The 22,768-nt window shown below is 41.1% G+C and overlaps 1 protein-coding gene across 2 annotated transcripts in view; it reads left to right on the plus strand.

Annotated features, from left to right (window-relative positions):
• Positions 1–22,768, plus strand: part of FBN1 (fibrillin 1) — a 236,939-nt gene that overhangs the window by 83,111 nt on the left and 131,060 nt on the right. For both annotated transcript variants that reach the window (XM_059702174.1, XM_059702182.1), the window contains one exon: positions 21,747–21,944. In XM_059702174.1, the coding sequence (XP_059558157.1) occupies positions 21,747–21,944 (198 nt within the window). The remainder of the gene's footprint in view (positions 1–21,746; positions 21,945–22,768) is intronic.

Below are 22,768 nucleotides of genomic sequence, written 5' to 3' on the forward strand. Positions count from 1 at the left end.
TATTTGTGGCTACAATTTGTTAAGAAAGGAACCAGGCTGTTCCAGCCAATAAATTGTCAAAGGAACACATACCTTAGATAGAGAAAATGATTCTCAGTCCACAGTCCTCTTACTCCCTTTCCTAGGGCTCTGCCTTCAGGATTTCCAGTATCTTCACGTAAAGCTCATTTCTAAGCAGACCTTTGGTGTCTGCTCTTTCCATTTTCCAAACTCTTGGGGCCTATGCGTGAGGACAGGCCTCTTCATTCACCTGCCTCCTTGTCTGAACTTCAGATAATCAACACAATCAACACTGTTTGTTCCCAGTATGAATTCAAAGAGCTCTGAAACAGCATTCCTTATGGGAAGTCAGGTTAAGTGGGGTTTCTCCAGGGATGTGTGTCCATGCAGCGCTTCCCAGCTCACTGAGGAGGCGCTGAGCAGAAAGTTAGAGCTCTAGAGTGTGTATAGCTACTCCTTTCAAAGATTGCGGTGGCTTTGTAAAAATTAGCTGTCAGAAAAACAGAGCTGGCCATATCACCCCACAGGCTTTGAACTTGAAAACACATTTCATATCTATTTCGACATAATCTTCTCTCTAAATCTGATCCCCCTGCTATTCATACATGTCTGGTTTTGTATTAGGATATATTGTAGCCAGATATTTGGCTAATCTATATGACTTTTTTTTTTTTTTTACTTTTCATAATTCTCCCCAATTTCTTAGGTATAGAATTTCCAAAGCTGGCTTGTCAATGTGCCAAAATAGCTTGATGCTTTGCTTGACTAGGTTATAAGATGACTTAGATAATTTATGCTTCCCTTCACCATATTTGAGGGAGTACTTACTTAGAAAGGGTTTACATCTTGGCTTGAAATAGGTCTAATAATTTAAACCCTCCCTCCTGGAATTAGCAAGATAGCAAAAAAAACTAAGCCTCATGGTAATAATGTGGAAATGATGTTTAAAATTATATTCAAATATTTATGATTCTTTATATCCTAAGTTACAGTATTGAGATAAACTGGGGAAAGATAGTCTGGAGTGGGAACCAGTTTAAAAAAAAAACAAGGGTGTATGCATAGAAATACGAAAAATGTGTTACAGAATTAAAGATTGAGCAGTTTAGATGAAGCAAAGAGAATTCAAATAAGGAGGCTGGATATGGGGTTGGATGGTAGGTTGGCCTCACTGAGAGGACTTGGGCTGCTAATTATTATTTATGCCAAGTTTGCTGAAGAGTTCTTCTTTTCATAGGAAGACATATTTGATTGGGGTATGGGAGGGAAGGTCTAACTTTTTACTTAGCCACTAAAACAGAAGCCTAGTTATTCAGACCTCAAAGTCTTCACCCTGACAAAGTCATCTCCTGGTGGCGGCTTCATTATATGTTAGTCATAGTGTTTAAAGTGAGTGTTAAGTTTTTTTTTTAAGTGAGAATCTTGCAAATGCAAATGTATCAAGTGGTGGCCAATGTCACAGGGACCCTCCACAAACAGCTAAGTTGGCTGAGCGTAGCCCCAGTGGAGGAAAATGCTGAGAAGGAAACCCGGTCCGCTAGTACCTTTCCTTCACCCTTCACCTAATCCTTTTCTCCTCCCTTCCCCAACCTGGACCCATCTTGCCTAGCCTTTTCAATGAATACTTGGCTTGAACTTAGTTCACTCAACTTTGTCGCTGACACGCCCGTTGTACTGACGGAATCCTGGCTTGAATGGAGCTTGCTCAGCTGTGCTTCAGACAAATCCTTCTGGCTGACCTGGTTTAAACCTGGCTTTCTTGACATCATCGCTGGCATGTTTCAAGGTGAAAAAGGACTCCGCTGCCCCTTTGACTGCTCCCCTAGAGGGGAAACCAGTTGCCACTTGGCACCAGAGCTTATCAGGCCCGCATCCAGAGCAGTAACATGATTTAGTGCTGGAGCAGGAGGCAGGAAACTCGAGTTCTAGTGCTGGCTGTGCTTTGCAGAAGCCGTGTGACCTTGGGCAAATCATTTCCCTGCCCTGGCCTCAGTGTTTTCATCTGTAAAGAAAAGTCAGGCCCTTTCCGATCCTGAACATCAGGAATTCACGTGACGTTAGCAAACTCTTGAGTATGTAGAGATCTTGGTTCCACGTGCTAATCTTCTTACCTGCCACATGGCATCTTTCCACATGGAAACACGGACCCGCTCCATTGTGACTCTGTTGTGTACACCCCACCCACCTCTTCATCTTCGGCTTAGGAACCGCAAAGCCCTACCTTCTGCTACAAAGAAGGCCATTCGAAAAGTTGGTTAGTTGGGGAAGGCTATTCTGAGTATTAATTTGTCTCTCTTGAATATCTTACTTTATTTTAAGAAGCTTTTTCTTAATTTAAATCACTCTGTTATCAGCCCCTTTCGGGTGATGATTTCAAAATTATCACCGATAACAGCTATGTACTTGGGACACTTCCAGGTATTTTACATACGGGGGTGGGCAAAAGTAGGTTTACAGTTGTGAGTACACGAAACTGGTATTGTTGGGGTTTTTTTTGGTATTATTATTTATTATTGTATTATTTTCCATACCAGCAACTATAAATCTACTTTTGACCACCCCTGTGTAATATTCACCTAACCTTAGCAAGCCTATCAGGGACATATCATCTCCATTTGATACGTGAGGGAATTGAGTCTCTCTGAGGTCACTCAGAGCACAGAACTGATACAGGCTGAAATTCAAATCCAAGCTATCTATCCCTACCCTGAGCTCAACCACTCCCTTTGCCATGAGAAGTACCTGCCAGCGACCTACGAAGAACCTAGTGTTTTGTGCAAGAGATCTCAGGAAACCCCTCTTGTTAAGGTCTCAAAGAGAATAATCTCTAACTGCATTTCAGATGCTTGGAATTTATGCTTTGCCAAGCGGTTTTCCACTTAATTTTAAATCCATGGGTATTTCAAGGGGAATTTAACCCATATGTTTCTGATTCATTTGTACTTAACTCATCAAAGAGGATTGTTTTGTACACTTTCGATTCTTCTCATGAGCACTCTTGAACTCATATTTGACTGGCATGGGCTGGATTTCCAGTCTGCCAGGGTTGAAGCTTGATTTTAAATCCTTCTTTCCAACCACTATTTCATGGTGGTTTCATCCTGTGAGTGGATGGAAATTGAAGGTGAGTCCTAAAGACTCTTCCAACACTCACCAATATTCCGCTGATGTAAAAAGACAGCCACTAACCTTTCAAGGTCTATTGTGCTCACCTACAACCTTACCTCATGAAGCTTCTGACCCATGTATGGATGTGTTCTATGAGGGGGGGAAATGAACTTCATAGATGCAGCATTTTCCCTTGGAATGGTATAGAGTAAAATTGTCTTTCAGGGATAAGGTGTTTATGGAGCTTAGGTATAGTATTAGTACCTTGGAAAAACCTGTTAGCTGAGAATTCTATTTGGGAGATACTTGAGTTATACAGCTATAGAGAGTTTTCTTCAGAGACCGCCATTTGAAATGCAGAAGGCAAAGCCTGTTTATGATCTCAGCATGTAGATGGGTTGGGTACATTCAGTTCTGATAACCTGCTGAGTTGGAGAATGAATTAACTTTACATGAGTTCACCTAAGGAATGTGTACAGTTGTTGGTAGTTGTGCATGGCCCAAAGGGAAGCAAGAAAAATTTTTGTTCCAAGTTAACAGTTTGGTTCTATGAACATATATGTAGAGTGTCTTCTGTCCCTGGCATTTGGAGATAGGGGATGAGAGATCTGAGAAAAACAAGAGACTGGAAATTTACCATTCAGTAGGCTATGTAACGTACACTTTTAAATGTACCATAAAGCCAAATGGTCTGAGTGCCAAGTAGGCAAAGTACAGGCAATGCACCATGGGAGCTCAGAAGATGATGTTTATTTTGGTTGATGAAGTTGGACAGGCTTTCTCCAAAATGAGATGTTTAAGTTTGGGCTTGAAGGATGAGAAAGCTTTTGAAGGGGGAAGGGTATTCTGGGATGAGGCAACCCGACATGTTCTCGGGTAATAGAGACAGTTTCAAATAGTTATCCCAGATCCCTGCCCTGGTGTAGACGTGGGCTGGGTGAGTCTGCAGAGGAGGATCAGAATCCTAGAAGTTCATTCTGGGCTCGCAGGAGTTGTGCACACCTCTGAGTAATGAGCAGCCGGGATTAGTTTGACAGCCTTTAACTGGGCACAGGTTTGCAGTGCAGGGAGAGTTTTTTAGTCTTGGATCAAAGAACGGACACTGGAAAGAGGCCTGGAAAGGAACAAGATGTGAAGGAGCAGTGCGTGAAATTTACATAAAAATTAATGTATCAATGGAGGGCGGGAAAGAGGACATATGGAATACTTTCAACAATAAAGATTTTAACAGAGAAATAAAAAGAAAGAAATAACAGAGAAAGCAAAATAAAATAAACACCATAAATGTATAGATGAAATTAATAATACATTACACATGGCCTTGTACTTGGAATAGTGTATAAATGCTGGTCAGTTCTATTTGATGTAGAAAAAAACAATCAAATGATGCATCTTATGTGAAAAGCTCTATTCACAGTATCATTTTCATAGCATAAAAAGAGCTACTATTAGACACAAGATTAAGCATTTTACATACTTTACCTCATATTGTTCTTATGAATACCCTGTCTTATTATCCCCTTTATAATTGAAAAAAACTGAGACCAGAGAGTAAATAATTTGCCCATGATCATATAGTTGTAAAGGTACCTGCATCTTAGTTTGCAGAGACAATGTGTATGTATGGATATGGCTTAGCCCTTTCTATCCATAATACTTTTTCATTGCAATATATGGCATATAAAGGATATATGTCACATATGTATGACTTATGATGCTAATAAAAGTATATACACTGCCTAACATAAGCACTAGAACGATGCCAAAACCTATCTAGGCTTCCCCATCCTCTTTCCTGCTTCATTCTACAGAGGTAGCTACCTCTGTTGTAAATTTTAATGCATATATTTTTCAACTGACACCAACATTGCTTCTGTGTTATCATGGTTTAGGATTAATATATTTATAAAAACAAAATTAGGATAATTTTAATTTCATTCAAACATTTCAATATTGCATTGATATAGTCTGAAGGTAGGTCAAGATGTAGGAGTCTGAGAAATAGGACTCTGACACTGATACAAACATCGTTTTAATCGCGAGAGCTGTGACCTAATCCTGGGGGACAAGAAGAGCAAAGAACTAAGAGGAGATAAGCAGTAACAGACAGGGCCTGTTCAAGATTCCATCTGCCATTAATTTGTTTTATGACATTGAGAAAATTACTTTGCTTCTCTGAGTTTTGACTTACCCTTGCATAAATTGTATGATTTCTTTGAGAAAGGCAAAGTTGTATAGCGGGAAAAGTACTGATTTTTAGAATCAGAAACACCACAATTAGAATTTGCATGGTGCCACTTAACCTTTGTATAGCCTTAGGCAAGTGCCTTAACTTTATTTTCAGCCTCAGTTTCCCATTCTGTAAAATGGAGTGAGAAAATACCCCTCAGAGAATTGTTGTGAGAACTAGGTGAGAAACCATGTAAAAGTAGCCAGTACAATGTATTTTCTTTCTCTTCTATCAGTTTCTTTCTAATTCCAAAATGAGAGATTCCAATGCTCATCTTATACATAGACTTTTGAAGCACACCAGCTCATAATTATGGAATTTCCTGTATTAACAGGCTAAGCATTTCTCTCAAATCAGACTTGTCATCAGAGGACTTTCCAAGGTCTGGGTGAATCTTTTCAAATTAACAACAGCATCTGGGATTTTTAAAAAAGTACACAAAAACCAGTTCCTCTCATACTCACAGGAGTGAGGGGAAAGGAGTGGAAAGAAAAGTGTAATAAAAGTTCATTTACCACCCTTTTCCTTCCCCTTTTCTGAGCCAAAAGAATAGAATATAAAGCTAGGACTTTGTTTTTATTGGTTGTGCAGACCATCTGTGCTTGCATGAAATATCACTACTGTTGCCATATTTAAAGATTGAATAGTTCCCCATGTCGATTTGAATGCAGTAATTACCTTTCAGTGACCTTCCAGTCTCTCCCTAACCATAAAGCTCCTTGGCATTTACATAGTTCTTTGATTTCTTCTCAGTACATTCTTATTGATATATAGTTTGAAATTGCCACTGTTTGGGAATAACTCCAAAATTCCATTAGTTCCAGATGTCGTCCACTGTATTTGTTTATATTTTATGATTGTTATGGTAACAAATCAAATACATATAACCTTTGGGAATCTAGGGGAGGGGATAGTGGTCTTTTATTTTTCAGTTAAGGGTAGTACATGGGGCACATCCCATTTAAAAAATATCTCGAATGTTTAGAAAATTGAATAGAGAAACATGGTCTTTAAAGGTACCACTGATCTTATTTTAAAAAATGGGATGCATTTTACAAATGAAAGCTGGCATAACTCTTGTGATGGTTATGGTGCATTTGGCCATTTCCATGCTGATTAATTTTAAAAATGTGTGTACATCAGAGAGCAGAGTATTAAGGCAGATTAGCAGAGTCTATTCATGTCCTAACATTAGACACTTTATCCAGTTGCCAGGAAGGAAAACTAGGTTGATTTTTAGAATATGAGTTCATAAAAGAATAGTATCTGGAATTCTCTTTTGAAGTTAGGTGTTTATTTATGTACTTGAGCAATTTTGCTCAATCGTTTTGCTCGCAATCTTTAAAGTACATGCTATATAAAAATTTCTAAAATGAAATATTTTATTCCTGGGTCATTCATTCATATTTGTCAGATGAGTACAATATCCATGCACTTGGTGTCTCAGTTAGGAATCAGTTTAGATGAAGTAATGGGAAACCCAACCATAGTGGTGTAAGCAAGTAGGGCTTAAGTTTTCTTATCCTTGATCAAAAATGTGATCAAGGATCAAGGCTCTTCTTTCTTTCTGCTTTACCATCCTTAGTGCATGAATTTTTGTCCCCACAATTGCAGTTTGGAAGATGGACTTCCAGGCATCACATTTTCTAGAAGGGGTTAAGGACAAGGGCTAATCCAGACGAGTGTGTCTCATTATATCAGAAAATGAAAAGCTTTCCTTGACTATCCATCCTGCAGACCTCCACTTGCATCATATTGACCAGACCTAGCTACATGTCCACTCTTAGCTGGAGAATAGCTAAGAAGAAAGAGATTGTGGAGATAGTAGAACTTGCTCAGAGCAAAGGTTTCATGTATCCAGGCTTGGACTTGATCTGCATGTTGACCTTTATTTTTGCTCTATTTTTAAAATCCCAACTATTGTTCACAAGACAGGACAAGCAACAGAGTTGAGATGACTTAGAACAAATCTATCAGCACTACAAACAGATTAAAAGATGTGTGTCCGGTAGACTGTGGATCAATGACATAATCTATTTTTAAGAATTGCAGAATACATGTTATCTTTAGCCATGGTATGTGTGGGAGGAAGAGAAAATAGAAGAACTAGTGGCTCTGCTAGGTCTTTCATATAAATGGATTTGTTGCCCTGACCGGTTTGGCTCAGTGGATAGAGCGTCGGCCTGTGGACCAAAGGGTTCCAGGTTTGATTCCAGTCAAGGGCATGTACCTTGGTTGCCGGCATGTCCCCAGTGGGGGGTGTGCAGGAGGCAGCTGATCGATGTTTCTCTCTCATCAATGTTTCCAACTCTCTATCCTTCTCCCTTCCTCTCTGTAAAATATCAATAAAATATATATTTTTAAAAAATAAATGGATTTGTTTACTACTCATACAACCCTAGGAGGTAGAGGAAACTAACTCAGAGAGGGTAACGGTTCATTGTCTTGTTGATAATCAGAGTTTGAGGATTCAATTAAAGTATGATAGGTTCAAGGAATCACAAACAGTTAATTACGGCTTGGGCAAAGTGAGCGAATAGTGCAAAAGATGATGGATTTAGACTAACTTGAAGATTTAGACAAACTTGTTTTCATCATTCATTCATTCATAAATACTTATTTGCTTATTATGGGCCCACAGATTATTCTAGGCCCTGATGATACAAAGTTTAATGAGATAAAATATTTATCCTTAAGACTCACAGTTTGATGAAAGACAATTATATAAACCAGTGATTAAAGATAATTATATAATAAATCAGTGATTACCGTTGAGCTTAACTAACACAGAGGAAGAGGAAAGTGGTGAGGGAAGACTTCCAGAAGAGGAATTTGCTGGGCATATAGATTGGTAACAGCTCTGTGAGTTGAGGAACTACATACAGTTCACTCAGTGTTGCTACAGAGAATCTGCACTCAGAAGATGAAGCTGGGTGGTCCTAACTTAGGTTCTAACTTAAGTTCACACCTGCAGGGTCAGGGGAAATGGGGCTCTACAATAAAGCAGCAACAGTTGGGTTGCAGAGGACGGGCAGATTAAGAAACTGTTGGGGTGGTAAATTTCACAGAGTTTGCAGTGATGATGGAGATAGGGTGTGAGGGCTTCTGTGATACCCCCAACCAAGTTTGTAGACTTGATGTGGGCTATGGTGATGCCCTTCAACAAAGTAAGAAATGTGGGAGGAGCCAGTCTAGGGGGAAAAAAGCTCGGACATCTTTCTGCGCACACACTACCCTTCTTAGATGATGAAAACAACCCTTTCTCCCTAATCTGGCTGCTGCTTTTCTGGCTCAGGCCACCAGGGCACCTGAGTGGTTCATGGTTCGGCCACTTAAAGTCCAACAGACAGGTGGAGTGTCTGACTCAAGATGCATAGCAGATGAGTTGCCGAGCTGAGACTGGGAAGCAGCTTCCTTGACTTTGTAGGCCTTCTGCCTTTCAGTTCTACCATTGTGTGTATTCTACCTACATAGGGCAGGCATGTAGCAGTATATGCCTGCTGATGTTGGGGGAAAATCAGCTAGAACTTTGTGTGTTACTGAGAGTTAGCCACTGATTTATATATGTCTGTGATCATTTTCCTGCAAATTTATCTGTTTCTGGGTGGCCCCCTCTTGAGTTACAACTAAAAGGATAGCTTGCTGAAGTGGTTTCATGTTTGGGATTGTGTTACTAATTGGGAGGGGTTTTATATTTTCACTTTTCTTTGAGAATGAAACATTACACATTTCATAAAACTCTTTCTGATAAATATGGATGATTATGTAAGTAGAGCCACATTCTTCTTAATGACTTGTTAAACAGTACAGGGGCTTGGTACCTTTTTTGAGCAATGATACTTTTAAGAATCTGATGAAAGCTGTGGACTCTCTTCCTCCAAAAAGGCGCAAATGCACACCCATGTTGGGTCAGATCCATCCAGCTGGTTACAAATAAGGAAATCAGCTTTTGCAGAAAGGGAGATTGATTGTGAGGAACCTGGGGTGTGCCAGGAACCCCAGGGCAGTGGTGCACTGTGGCTTGATTGAGGGCTGGAGGCAGGAACCAAGTGCTCTCTCAGTCTCTCCCTGGAGCCACAGGCTCTCTGTTCTCCCTGCCGACCTTGTTCCTACTCCATGTAAATGGCTTGTTATGTGCTTCCTCTTCTACATACTGGCCCACAGCTCCGGAGGTAACATCATCTGAGGTTCCAGACAGATTAAGACCAGTGTTTTTCAATCCCAGTTCCAAATTTCTGGAAGAGAGCATGCGATTGCTGCACGTGGCTCCAGCACTCAGACACCAGGTCCCCTTGACTGTGTCCAGATCTGTCACACTGGTGCATGTGACGTGTGCACAATGTCAGGGCACTTTTGGATGCCCCAAGTCCCAACTATGTTCTTCAGGTTAAGAACCCTGGACTAGAGAAATTTGAATGCTAATAGCCCAGCAGCACTACCTTTTAGCCATAAAACTTGCAGAAAATGGAACATAGAAGGTATTTGCACAAGCGTAGAGCCTATGAGCACTTGCTCTGTGCAGAGTTGTGAAGTTTGAATATCAGTAGTGAAATCCCAGGATGGTGAATATGATGTAGATTGAATTATAACTCTCTCCAAGGTCGTTGATATTATATTCCTAACTTTTACCCTTAAAGGTTTGGAAATTCAATTTTAATTATTGTTAACATGCCTCGTAAATATCCAGGGGAATACAATATAGACCTGTTCATACATCCAGAGAGCCAGAATCTGGCTTGAGTTGTTTTTCTTCCACAGTTGGAGAAAATTGTGGTGTTCGGCTTGCCTCTTGGGCATGTTAAACCACTTTTAATGCTGTCTCTTATTATTTTCTAACCATATGCACTTTCCACACATATCTAACTAGCTGCCTCAGATGAAACCCCAGTGTCTGGCCAAGCTGGTGTAAATCTTCAGTAAGTGGTAAGAGGGAACAGAGTAGCACAGTGCCTCTAATGTTCAGACAGTGCACAATTTAATAGTTAGACCTCGTCGTCTCAGGAGCAACTTCAGATTTTTTTCCAGTCCTATGGAAATTTCTGAGCTGTACTCCCTTCTCCCACTGGCTGCACCAGGCAACACTTCATTGAAACTAGATTGGCCTTTCTGCCTGGATAGTGTGGTGTTGATATTTGGTTCTTCAGATCATTAACCTGGGATGCGTGGGACATAATTACTTCTAAAGAGCATAGCACATATCTATCAAATTGCTATTCTATGCTGTACAACAGTAATCACATAAAAAACATAATGTCCCAGAACATCAAAACCTGTATGGTATAGGGAAGCTGCCGAGAAACCACGGTGCTCATCCAGTTAGTGGCATGTTCTCAGTCCACATGGTAGGTCCCAAAGGCTGACCATAAAATAACAACAAAAAGGCAGTTTTGAGTTTCTAAATGCAGCTTTGTCTTTGGCCTGAGAAAATCAGCCTTCTACCATATTTTGGTATATGAGCATGCACAGATTTTTTTTTTAAATCAGAATCTTCTTTTGTTGATTAATTAAACCTACATGATTGGATTTTGGTATCACTGCCTCTCCCATCCCCTATGTCCATGCCTGTCTTCTGCTTCAATCATGTGTTCTGAGTAATGCTGTACTTTCTTCTTACTTGTCTGTCTTCAGTTGAGTTCAGCGCCAAACCCTGAGCTGGAAACAGTCTCAGGAATTTTTCATTCATCAAGACATTTTCTTCCAAACAAAAATTCTGAGACTGGGAGGGTCACCTTGAGAACCATGTGATGATATATTAGCATAGTTCAGTGATGCATGTCTGTGTGTGTGTACTTGCATGTGTCTGTACTTAGTTCAGTGGTATATCTGTATGTGTACATGAGTATGTGTGTACTTTTGTAGTTTTGTGTACATGTGTGTGTGTGTGTGTGTGTGAGAGAGAGAGAGAGAGAGAGAGAGAGAGAGAGAGAGAAAGAGAGAGAGAGAGAAAGAGAGAGAGAGAGAGAGAGAGAGAGAGAGAGAGAGAGAGAGAGAGAGAGAGAGGAGCAACCTATTATCATATACCCATAAGCAAATAAAAGTTTGGTAAAAAGCCAATTCTAGACATAACACTTCCCAACCAATGTATGTGAAGGCTCTCACTGTTGTGTTTCTGCCTTGATATTACAAAAAGACCATATTTATAGGAGGCATGGCTTAGTTGTGGTTAAATGGCTAAACCTTTGTCCTTGCTTTAAGTTTTCAACCCTATCTCTGACAATTGATAGTATCACTGGAACATGGTATGTACCTATATCCTGTCGCATGAGCTTAGCTGGCAGGTGGAATGCCAGTGATTGTGGGCTCCCTTGCCCTGTCAGTTCAGAGGTGCAGAGTGCAGCTGCTCTGGGAGAACTCTCACCTGTCGCGCCAGGACTCCATCACTTAGTGTTGGCCTGATCCATGTGTACTTAACGCTCAGGTTTCTGTGAGAATTGGCCAAATGTGTTTGAAGTAAGAATTTCAACCATGAAGTTTATATATAAATATCTGACTGTGATATGACTAAGTGCTTGCTCACAAAGAGGAAGGGAAGGGCAAGAAATGTAGTAAAAAAGCTAAAATACACAGACTAAGGTTTACTCCGTTACACATAGGTTCTGCTTTATTTTGATAGCCTCTATATTTACAGAGGCTAATAGTGTTTTGTGCAGGGCCAGACTCATCAATTCAAATCACTTGTCCTATACCAGGTATTTGATTGTAAAAGTGTGAAGAACTTTCACACTGAATATTGGTAGGTAGAGCCTCATCTTCCCACAGGTTCTCCATTTCAGTGAGTGGCTGGCCGTATGTCCAGCTACCAAAGCCAGGCACCCAGGAGTCATTCCTGTCTCTTGTTTCCCTCACTCACATCCAATCCATCTTTAAGTGCTCTTGGTTCTACCCCCCAAAGACATCCCACCTGCCACCTGCTCTTCATTTTTATGCCACCACCTTCGCCTAGTCAACACCATCTCTCACCTCAGATTCTTCAGTAGCCTCTTTGCAAGCTTTCCCATTTCCATTCTTGAACCCTCCAAGCAGCACTCTTTAAAAATAACACATCATGTTTTCTGTGGCTTCCTGTTGAACTTAGGGCCATATCCAAACTCCTACTGTAGCCTGGAATGTGCTGTGGATTCCAGTCCCTGCCGAACGTTCCAACCTCCTGGAGTGCCCCTTAGCCTTTGCTCTCTGAACTCTGGTCACAGTGGCCTCCTCTTGTTACTAGAGAAGCCAGACCGTCTCCTAGCTCAGAGCCACTGTTCTTGCTGCCTCCTAAACCTGGAAAGCACTTACTGTCACTTTGCATAGCTGACTTACTCTCATCCTTTAGGCTCCAGTTAAATGTCATCTCCTCCAAGAAATCTTCTCTGATAATTCTACCAAGATAGGTATCCCCAGTTACTCTGTATCACAGTAGTATGCTTATTTCATTTGCAGACTAAGTCACATCCTCAAATCTAATATTACTTTAAGTATATGTACCTATTGACTATCTCCCCTACCACATTGTGAACCCATGTGGTGTAAGTACATTCTCACTGTTATGCAACAATCACCACCATTCATCTTCAGAACTTTTTATTATCATTTCAAAGTGAAACTCTATACCCATTAAACAATAACTCCTCATTTCTCCCTCCCCCAGCTCCTGGAAACCACAATTCCACTTTTTGTCTCTATGAATTTGACTATTCTAGGTACCTCATATTAGTGGAATATTTTGAATCTATTTATTTTATTGCTCCTTTACTAATATAGGCCTTTACCCTCTATATAGAAAAATCTCATTTATAAGAATAATTTCCCAAATTTATTGATAAAATATTCTACTAGGATCCTTCAGAAATTTAATTGACTTTTTGAAGAACTAATATTTGGAAATTAAACCATATTACAAGGCACTTTTAAGATATACAAGTTGATCTAATATCATTGATCGTAAGGCCCGTTACTCTTCTGTCATTAATCTGGCTTTTGGATTGTAGAGAATCTTCTATACTTGGTGGCATTGAAGAAAATGTAAAAGAACAAATAGCTCAAATGGCTGCATGATACTGTTGTTTTTTTCTTGCTGTTCAATAGCTGATGCTCTTCAGTGAAACTGTAGTTTGGTTTCACGGGATGCTCATACAAGCCATTTAAAAAGTGAATAAATAGGAGCCAGCTGGTTCTTTAGCATGGAATTTGCAAAACATTAAAAACGAAGACACTCGCTATCATTTTATTATCTTAACGGTAAACATATCACTGAAACCAGAATTTGACTTCTGTTCACCTTCCACCCATTTTCCTCCTAGTAAAAATAGTTGAGAGATAACTTTTGGGGGAAATGAAAATTAGTAATGACTTAAAGGATATCCAGTGAGGGAATAAATAATGTCAGGTAAATGATTATTTGGAAATGAGATATCCTCTTTCCTGGACAAGATTGCTTACTGTTTTCTTCAGCATGCAACAGAATAAAATGTGGTACCAATTTTCTGAAGTTGAATTGCTGCCACACATAATTGGGTCCCACAGAACTGGGTTTTGGTGAATTATATAGTATGCATTTTTAAAATTTATTTTTTATTTTTTAAATTTATCTTTATTGTTGAAAGTATTACAGATGTCTCCTTTTCCCCTCCATTTTCTGTTTTAAATAATATTTATGTTAACATTTATAATGGTAATACTTTTCACTTAGGAATTAAAGAAGTTAATAAGTAAGATACTAACATATAGTTTGTTTTATTTATGCTTTATTTCTAAAGTGCTTTAAAAAACCATTCATTATAATTAAGCTGTACTTCAAATACGGTTGCTTAAACATCAATATTTTTGCATATTATAGTATAGTAAAGTTTTACAAAGGTTCATATTCTTTAAATAACATTGTGTAGACCACATAGACCATGCTCAATAGGTAATCTTTCATGTAGTATTTCATAGAAATGTATGGATTGGAAAGTATATTGTCATTAAAAGAAACACATAACTTGAATGAAATGGGAGAGGCAATATTGCCTAGTAAAAGTAGCCCAGAAAGGAATTCCCACTCTCCCCAAATTTTTATTCTGAAAAATTCCAAACCTACATTAAAGATGAAATACAAATAAACCTATATACCTTCCACCTACATTAAATATTTGTTAATCTTTTCCACTTTTATACACATAATTCTCTCTATTTATATGTATATTTATATATAATATATGTATGTACAGTAGTAGTATATGCATACATTATTATATAGTATTATATAGTATACTAAGGGCCCAGTGCATGAATTCATGCACCTTGAAAGGAACTGTGGACCACGAGGCTTTGGCGGGCACAGGGGCCAGTCTTGGCCCATCCTCTGCACTCCCACCTGGCCCCTCCTGCCGCAGCCCTGCTCTCACCTCTGCCGCTCCCATGCACTGATGGTGCCAGCCCGCTTGCACCTGCTGATTACGTGGAGCAATTGGGGCTGGCACTAGCAGTGAGTCCAAACAGGGCTGGCACTGTCAGCGGGTGTGAGCGTCAGCTGCTGCCCCCAATCGCCCTTCGGGAGCAGGGGGAGGTGGAGAAGCCCTCAGGGGCGATCAGGGCCGGCAGCCACTGCTTGCACCTGCTGATGGTGCCAAGCAATCTGGACCAGCACCAGGTGCCAGCTGTGGTTGCGAGCAGGGCTGTTGCCAGCAGTGGGTGTGAGAGTCAGCTTCCGGCCCCGATCGCCCCTCAGGAGCAGGGGTAGGTAGAGAAGCCCTGAGGGGTGATTGGGGCTGGCAGCCACCACTCACACCTGCTGACGCGCTGAGCGATCAGAGGCCAGTGCTGGGTGCTGGCAGTGGGTGCAAATGCTGGGCAGGACCACGGTGCATGGGAGCAAAGAATTTCTAGTAACCACCAGAGGCTCGCCCAGATGACAGCACCCAGTGCCCCACCTTGGTCTGGTGCTTTAGCTCATCTGCTCCACCATCCCACTGTGGCTGACGCCCACCATGTTCTGCGCTCTGCCGCCTGCTGCTGTCACCTGCCATGTTTTGCGCGCCCTGCCCCCCTGGTGGTCAGCGCATGTCATAGCGACCGGTTGTTCGGCTGTTCTGCCCTTCGGTCTAGTTGCATATTAGGGTTTTATATAAATAGATAATACTGTACATTATTATTATTTGTATATATATCAACACTAATAAAAGAGAAAAATGGTAATTGGCGTACGACAATACCCTTTTCATTGGCTAATCAGGGCTATATGCAAATTAACTGCCAAGATTGGCAGTTAACTGCCAACTAAAATTGGCAGTTAACTGTCAACGAGATGGCAGTTAATTTGCATATGTAGGCACAATGCAGGGAGGCGAAAGGGAAAGCAGGAAGAAGCCCCCTGCCACTGACAGTGATCGGAAACCCAGGGGGGAGCTAAGAGCTGGGGGGCAGGGCAAAGGCGGCCCTGGGGCTGCCTTTGACCTGCCCCCCAACCATGATCGGAGAATCAGGCGCCTTTTCCGCCCTGGCCAGTGATAGCAGGAAGTAGGGGTGGAGCCAGCAATGGGAGCTGGACACAGTCGAAGCTGGCAGTCCCAGGAGCTAGGGGCCCCTTGCCTGGGCCTAAAGTGGAGCCCACGATCGCGGGGCCGCTGCAGCTGTGGGTTCCCGCTGCCCGGGCTGAACGCCTCAGCCAGAGGCATCAGGCCTGGGCTGGGGGCAGAACCAGTGATGGGGGGAAATGAGGGTCCCCTGCCCAGGCCTGACGCCTCTGTCAGAGGCGTCAGGCCTGGGCAAGGGGCCGATCCTGCGATTGGAGGGTGATGGGGGTCCATGCCTGAGGGCTCCCAGTATGTGAGAGGGGGCAGGCTGGGCTGAGGGACACTCCCCCCCCCCCGCCCCACACCCAGAGCACGAATTTCGTGCACCGGGCCCCTAGTATATATATAAAATTGTTTTGATGAATCACTTGAAAATTAAGTTGCATACATTATAACACTCATCTCTAAACAATAAGGACATTCCCGTATATAATACAATATCATGATCACACCTAAGGGAACAATGATTCCAAAATACCATGTAGTAGCAGCCCATATAAAATCTTCCTCTTATTTCTTTTTGAGACAGTATCCAATTAAGGTTTGATTATTATGTTTTTTAAATCTAAAATAATCCCTCTACCACCTTCTTCTCCTTCTCTTCCTCCTTCTCCTTCTCCTTCTTCCTTTCCTTCTTTTTCTTCTTCTTCCTATTGCTCTTCTTCTTGTTCAGAGCTGCGGTCATTTACTTTTGGAAAAGTTCAGGACAGTTGCATTTGAAGATCACAGATTTTGGGTTTTCTGATTCCTTCCTCATGGTGTTGTTTATCTTGTTCTACTATCCCTGTGTGCCCTCTCAGCTGGAACTTAGGTTTGGACGCTTGCTTTGATTAAGGTTTGACTATTTTGGGTATACCAGTAAACTTCATAGATAATGCTTAATACTTTACGTATATTTCATCAAATCAGGACCTGTGGACCTAAGTTTGATCATTCGGTTAGGATCTTGGTTAGAGAATGCCCCTGGAGTTCCATCCAGGTAGTAGCTCCAGCACTGGACAGGGAAGCAGGAGGTAGGGGTTTATGGTAGTGGAGTGATGCCATGTATATAAATGTGCTTTCTAACACTGTGAATTCAGTTGACTGTTAGGACAATGGAGTAGTGTGTGTTAGCCTTCTTAAATTTGGGTTTGTTGTTCGGTTAGTGAGCTTGTGGAGAGTATAATTAATAAAGAACATAATAAAGTGTCTCAAAATTAGCCAACACTAAGGAAATAAACACTGTTTTGCCGTGATTAGAAGGGTGGTCCTGGTTGGGAGATACTAGGTTGTGTTGAGTGTCGGTGATTCCAGGGTTAGAATCACATTTCTAGGGTTAGACTTTTAGGTAAGCAGCCAGCTACCTTGCAAACGCCTCCAATTAACAATGGAACATAAACTCTTCTCAATAAAGTTTAAAAAAGAAATAGAGACGCATTCAACTGAGAGCCCTAGAAGGCAAAATCACTTTGGGGGCTTATGCAAAATATGGATGCCCTTGCCCAGTGCCACATCTACTGTGTCGGATTCCATGGGGGAGGCCCAGGCGTCAGTATTTTGCAGAGCCTCCCCAGGGGATTTGGTTATGTCCTAAGGTTAAGAGTGATTGGAGTAAGAAGAAATAGCAGTTATGAGACTGATTATGATCATGGAACTTCTTTGCCTTAATTTTCTTCAGACTAACAGTTCTCTGAACTCTTTCCTGGGAAGGATGTATTAAAATTCCATATACCGGGAACTTAGGCAAACCAGTGCGCCCCAGGGCAACCTACCTGGAAGAAAGAGGCATGGCGGTGACCCTCTCTGTCATGAATAAATTGATATCGCATCCTTTCGTTTGTAATTTTTATGAAAAGGATTTAAAATAATTGGAGCCTAGTGCCCATAATTATATCCTTGTGCCTTCCCTGCAGTTTGTGGTTTCGTGACTGGGCAGGAGTGACAAGAATTCATTGGACCACAGAATATGCTTTGTGAATGATGCATTTGCTTCAGAGTGAAGTCTGAATACAAATGAAGGTGACATAATGCTGTATGTCACAGCATTCTGAGCTGCAGAGCTGGGAAGGAGCTGAGGGTCGAGGCGGACACACGTTGGTTAGATCTCAAGCACTGAGGCCAAATCTGTTGGGACTGGGGAACAATCCTTGAGCCTAACCACTCAGAATGGGAACATTTAGAGGCAGAATTTCCCATGAACTAGCTATACTAGGGTAAGCCAGTTAAAAACAAGTAAAATTGCATTTTAATTTTGGAAAGGCTTGGCCTGTTGCCCTAGTTCATGGAGGTCTTATATGGAAGTGATTGTAGAGCAATTTGCAAACAGCCAGTCTTTTTAGTACTATATTTTAGTTGCATTAGGGATAATGATTTACATTGAAGGAATGAGTCAGACGTTACCAAGCTTTGAATAAGGCACATTCCCTGTCTATCTGGAACTATCTGAAAAAAAATAAAAAGAGTATGTAAATTTAGCCTGTTATCATGTAAGTGCTATGGGAATAATTGTACATAATTGGATTATTAGGAAGGAATTGGAAGTGTGGGCAGATTTTTTCCCCCTGTGGTTGGAGTATTGTACTAAATGCAGCATAGCTTTGGCAATTTAAATGAAGTATGGGACAAAAAGCACATGCTGCCAAATCGGAATGGCATTTGAAAACCACGTTGATACAGCATTGACCTTCCAAGAGATTTTTAGATCCAACTCTGTTTCATCCAGATTATGCCTCTCCCTCTGCAATCAGCCATTTTTATTGAAAATATGGCTCTATAAATACATTGATGTCCACTTACTAATCTGCACTGGCAAATGAGCTGGGTCTTTGTCCACAGTGATAAGGATCTAGAGTGGCAATGTGTTAAGTCCATAAATTTTGTTATACACACTCAAACTATTTGCCAAATATCCAGAATATTTAATAAAGATTGCTCCCTATGGGCTCTAGAGATGACTAATGAATATTGTCAGAATTAACAAGTGCCGTTTCTATTCCATGTGTTCCATATTGAAATGAGAGCAAGATGTTGTTGACCCTGGAAAAGTCTTAAGGGTTCTTTTTCTTTTTGTGAAGGCCTTCCAGTGAGGAATTCATGTCTGAAGTCATGAACTAGTGTTAGAAAGGACTGAATCAGATTTTCCTAGCGTTTTTGTTTTGTGCCCTGATTTTGTTAGTGTCACTCACAAAACACAGTGTTTGCACCTACCCCGAATCTTTGCATATATAATTCCTTAGGGTGTCTTGGCAAAATGAAGAGGGAAAACAAATCCAAGTAGTGTTGAAGAGAGGGTTTTTAATTAAACTTCATTTTTCATTATGTTTTTTTAAAGATTGAAACTGGCATGCCAACATGAATCTGTTTGATTAAAGCATTTGCCCTTGTCTCAATTCATTAAGAGGGGAAAAAAAGAAATAAACCTAAATTTTCTTCCTTGTTACCTAACATGGAAGGCTTTATTTGTTTTTTAAGTAAAAGATTGTGTTGCTGTGACCTTTCTAGCCTCAGATTTAAGATCTGTATAGTCATAAAAATCTTGATGGCTGTGCATGAGACAATATTTTTCATACTAAAGGAATTCATCAGTAATATACACTGAATGTTGTGTATAATAATGAAAAATTGGAAGCAATTTAAGTGACATACAGTAACAAAATTACTGAATAAATTATTCTGTAACTTCTTGGAAAATTATGCCATCAGAATCATATTTTGGAATACTATCTCTATATATCAAAGCCAAAGCGACTGAACAACCGAACAACTGGTAGACTGGTTGCTATGATGCACACTGACCACCAGGGGGCAGATGCTCAATGTAGGAGCTGCCCCCTGGAGGTCAGTGCGCTCCCACAGTGGGAGCGTTGCTCAGCAAGCTTACTGAGTGGTTGCGGCAGGCGCAGTGGTCTGGGATAAGCTGAGTGGTGCAGGCTCCTCCCCAGCCACCTGCTGCTTCATGTACTACTACATCCCTCAGGGGATGTCAGACTGCCGATTAAAAATGCACATATAAAAGTATGTATATCCGATAATATAACCAATACGGTATCAAGGGTTTCTTTATGTGTAATTACATGTAAGGGCTATGGGAATAATTGTGAATAATTAGATATTTAGTATTGTCTTATTTATATGTTACTGCTTTTGCTAATTGTCTGAAATAATTATTTTTGAATCAAAAATACATAATAAAATATTAAAATAGAAAAAGAAACACTATATATCAGAGAAGTATTCATTGAATGACTATAGGTAATATGTGGAAGGTTTGAGACAAAGAACAAAGAAAGAAAGATGACTTTAGCATTGCCCTTTGTCCCATGTAGCTCCTGCATCTAAGAGCAAACTGCCGTGATGCTGAGTGACGTTTTCTTTACTGACAGAATGAGATGAAGGCAGAGATTTTATTTAACAGCTCAAGCATTTAATTTCTGTATTCTTGTTTGAATTCAGTATCGAGGGAGGAAGATAGCAGACTTTCAACAGATATGGCATTATGGAGAATATTAAAATATACCTAGAATTTGACTATATAAAAGTAAAAAATAATCAGGAGGGTGAAATATACTTAAACAAAGTAAAAAGACAAACTGAGGAAGTGTCAAGAGGGTGGGCTGGGAAAGGTGGGCGGGGCCCGAGCATATAGAGACTTGAGGGGAACAAAGGTCTAAGGTTAGTCTTGCAGTCCTGTCATGAAGACTTGTCCTTAATAAATTGCATGTCTCTGTTCCATGAGCTACTTGGAGAAAGAAAGAAAAAAATAAAAATGAAAACATAACCCAGGGTTTCATTGGCACACACAGGGCTGTTCATAAAACCGTAGAATTCAGTGGGGAAAGGAACTTACTGAGGTCATCTAGTCCATCCCAAGACTCTCAGGAAACACTCTATCTGTATCTGTGCACTTCCAAAAACGACACAAGGAATCTCTCAGTGTTGGGTAGCGGATGGGAGCCCAGGAGACTTGCCACAGCCCAGCCTCCCTTATCAGTTGAGGCCGTTGTAGAGCAGAAGGGGACATTATCGTCCCAATGTCTCCCACAGGAGACAGAGGACAGCCTGACTTTGGTCTTCTGTGTTCCCCATATCTTACTCGTTCTTCTTGGTTGCTGAATCCAGATGGACTTTCTCCCTTATACAAAAAAAAAAAAAAAAAAAAAAAAGGCAGAGCTTGTATTTGGTGAGACTCCTTGGAAATTCTCCTGTGACCTTCCTTAGCTTATTTCTGTTTGCTTTAAGATGTTCCTTTTGCCCAGGGATTATAATGATTTCAGACCATTGCCCGTACTCTTTATATCCAATTCCTCATGTCTTTAACGTGACTGAATAAAAAAAAAACACCTTTTTTGGTTGTTTACTTGTTTTTGTATTTGAAATAAGACAGGCTCAGTTCAGGAGAAACAGGTAACTATTTCTTTGTTTAAGGAACTCCCAAGAAGAAGGGGTCATGAGTTGCCTTGCTGAAGGTTCTTAAATTCTTTGTTTTCACAGCCTGAATAATAATAGACTGTGAGCTCTGTGAGGGCAAGGACTTCGTCTCCTAATCACGGAAGCATCTAATCAGACATAGGGCTGATTCCTAGTAGGCACTGATACCTTTTCCTGAGTGAGCGGACGTGTAACAATGTCATCATGTTATATTTGTATAGCACATCTCAGGTGTAGTATCTGTTAGCTCGTCTGATCCTCACAACAGCATCTTCTAAATGGGTAGGCACTGATGTGTCTATCCCCATTTTGTAGGAGAGGGAAATGGGGTTCAGAGGTAGAAAGGACTTCCCGAGGCATCATATGAGGTCAGTGATTTGGAGTTAAGCAAGATGGGGCACAGGGTTCCTCTGCAGGATGGTTCTGGTTTTCTGGACTTTCATGGCTTCCTTCTTCTTTATTTTCAGATTACAGGACAGGCCCGTGCTTCACTGTGGTCAGCAACCAGATGTGCCAGGGACAGCTCAGCGGGATTGTCTGCACAAAAACCCTCTGCTGCGCCACCGTGGGCCGAGCCTGGGGCCACCCCTGCGAGATGTGCCCTGCCCAGCCCCACCCCTGCCGCCGCGGCTTCATTCCCAATATCCGCACAGGAGCTTGTCAAGGTAAACCCCAGGCTGGTGGAGTTATTAATGGATTCATCTTGTTTGCTCTGGAGGGCCATTTTCCAACAACGTTGGAGAGGATGGAAACGCAGCGTCAGAGACATAACTTCACGATTGCTCTGACGGCATGACATCCAACTTAGGCGTTAGAAGTGTGGCTCTCCCTGGATTTTCCTTGCCAGCAGTTTCTCCTTGGGACCCCAGAGGTGCTTCCCTGAGGTGCTATGATTCTAGTTCCAGCAGTGCTGCGCATTACAACAATGCTGTGGGTGCACACAAAGCAAAATTTGTGGTCAAGGTCGTTTGTTTTTCTTGATTTTTTTTCCCCCTCCATATAAAATGGTTGGAGTTTCCCTGTCTCCTAGGTTGTACTCAGTTGACCTGAAGAAAATTGCATCTCTCTCCATTTTATGGGCTACATTATGCTTTTTTTTCTTTACAAGTCAGAAATAAATTAGGCTTTGGTTCACAGTTTTAAATATCCCCAGATGTTGCCTGCTTGCTTCTTCTCCTGCCTCCCCTAGAAGCCCTTACTCTGTTTTTGGCTTCTACTCCTGTTCTTCCAGCTGTACAAATTCTTTTATTGTCTGGGTGTCTGGCAGGAAACAGGAGGAAGTGAACGGAGGCAGCCGTGCACTAAACTGATGGGCCTGAAAACTCCCAGGCTGTCTCTGTTTCCTTTAAACATCTTCGGTGCTTTTTGAGCAAGTTGCAATATTTGCAGAAAATTCAGGGTATGCTTTTCTGAGGCAAATAGAGACTAGTTTGGTTTTGTTCTATATGTTAATTCTAAGGGTAATATGCAATAAAACAGAACTTGAGCT

The sequence above is a fragment of the Myotis daubentonii genome, chromosome 1, assembly GCF_963259705.1.
Source record: "Myotis daubentonii chromosome 1, mMyoDau2.1, whole genome shotgun sequence".
NCBI lineage: Eukaryota > Metazoa > Chordata > Mammalia > Chiroptera > Vespertilionidae > Myotis > Myotis daubentonii.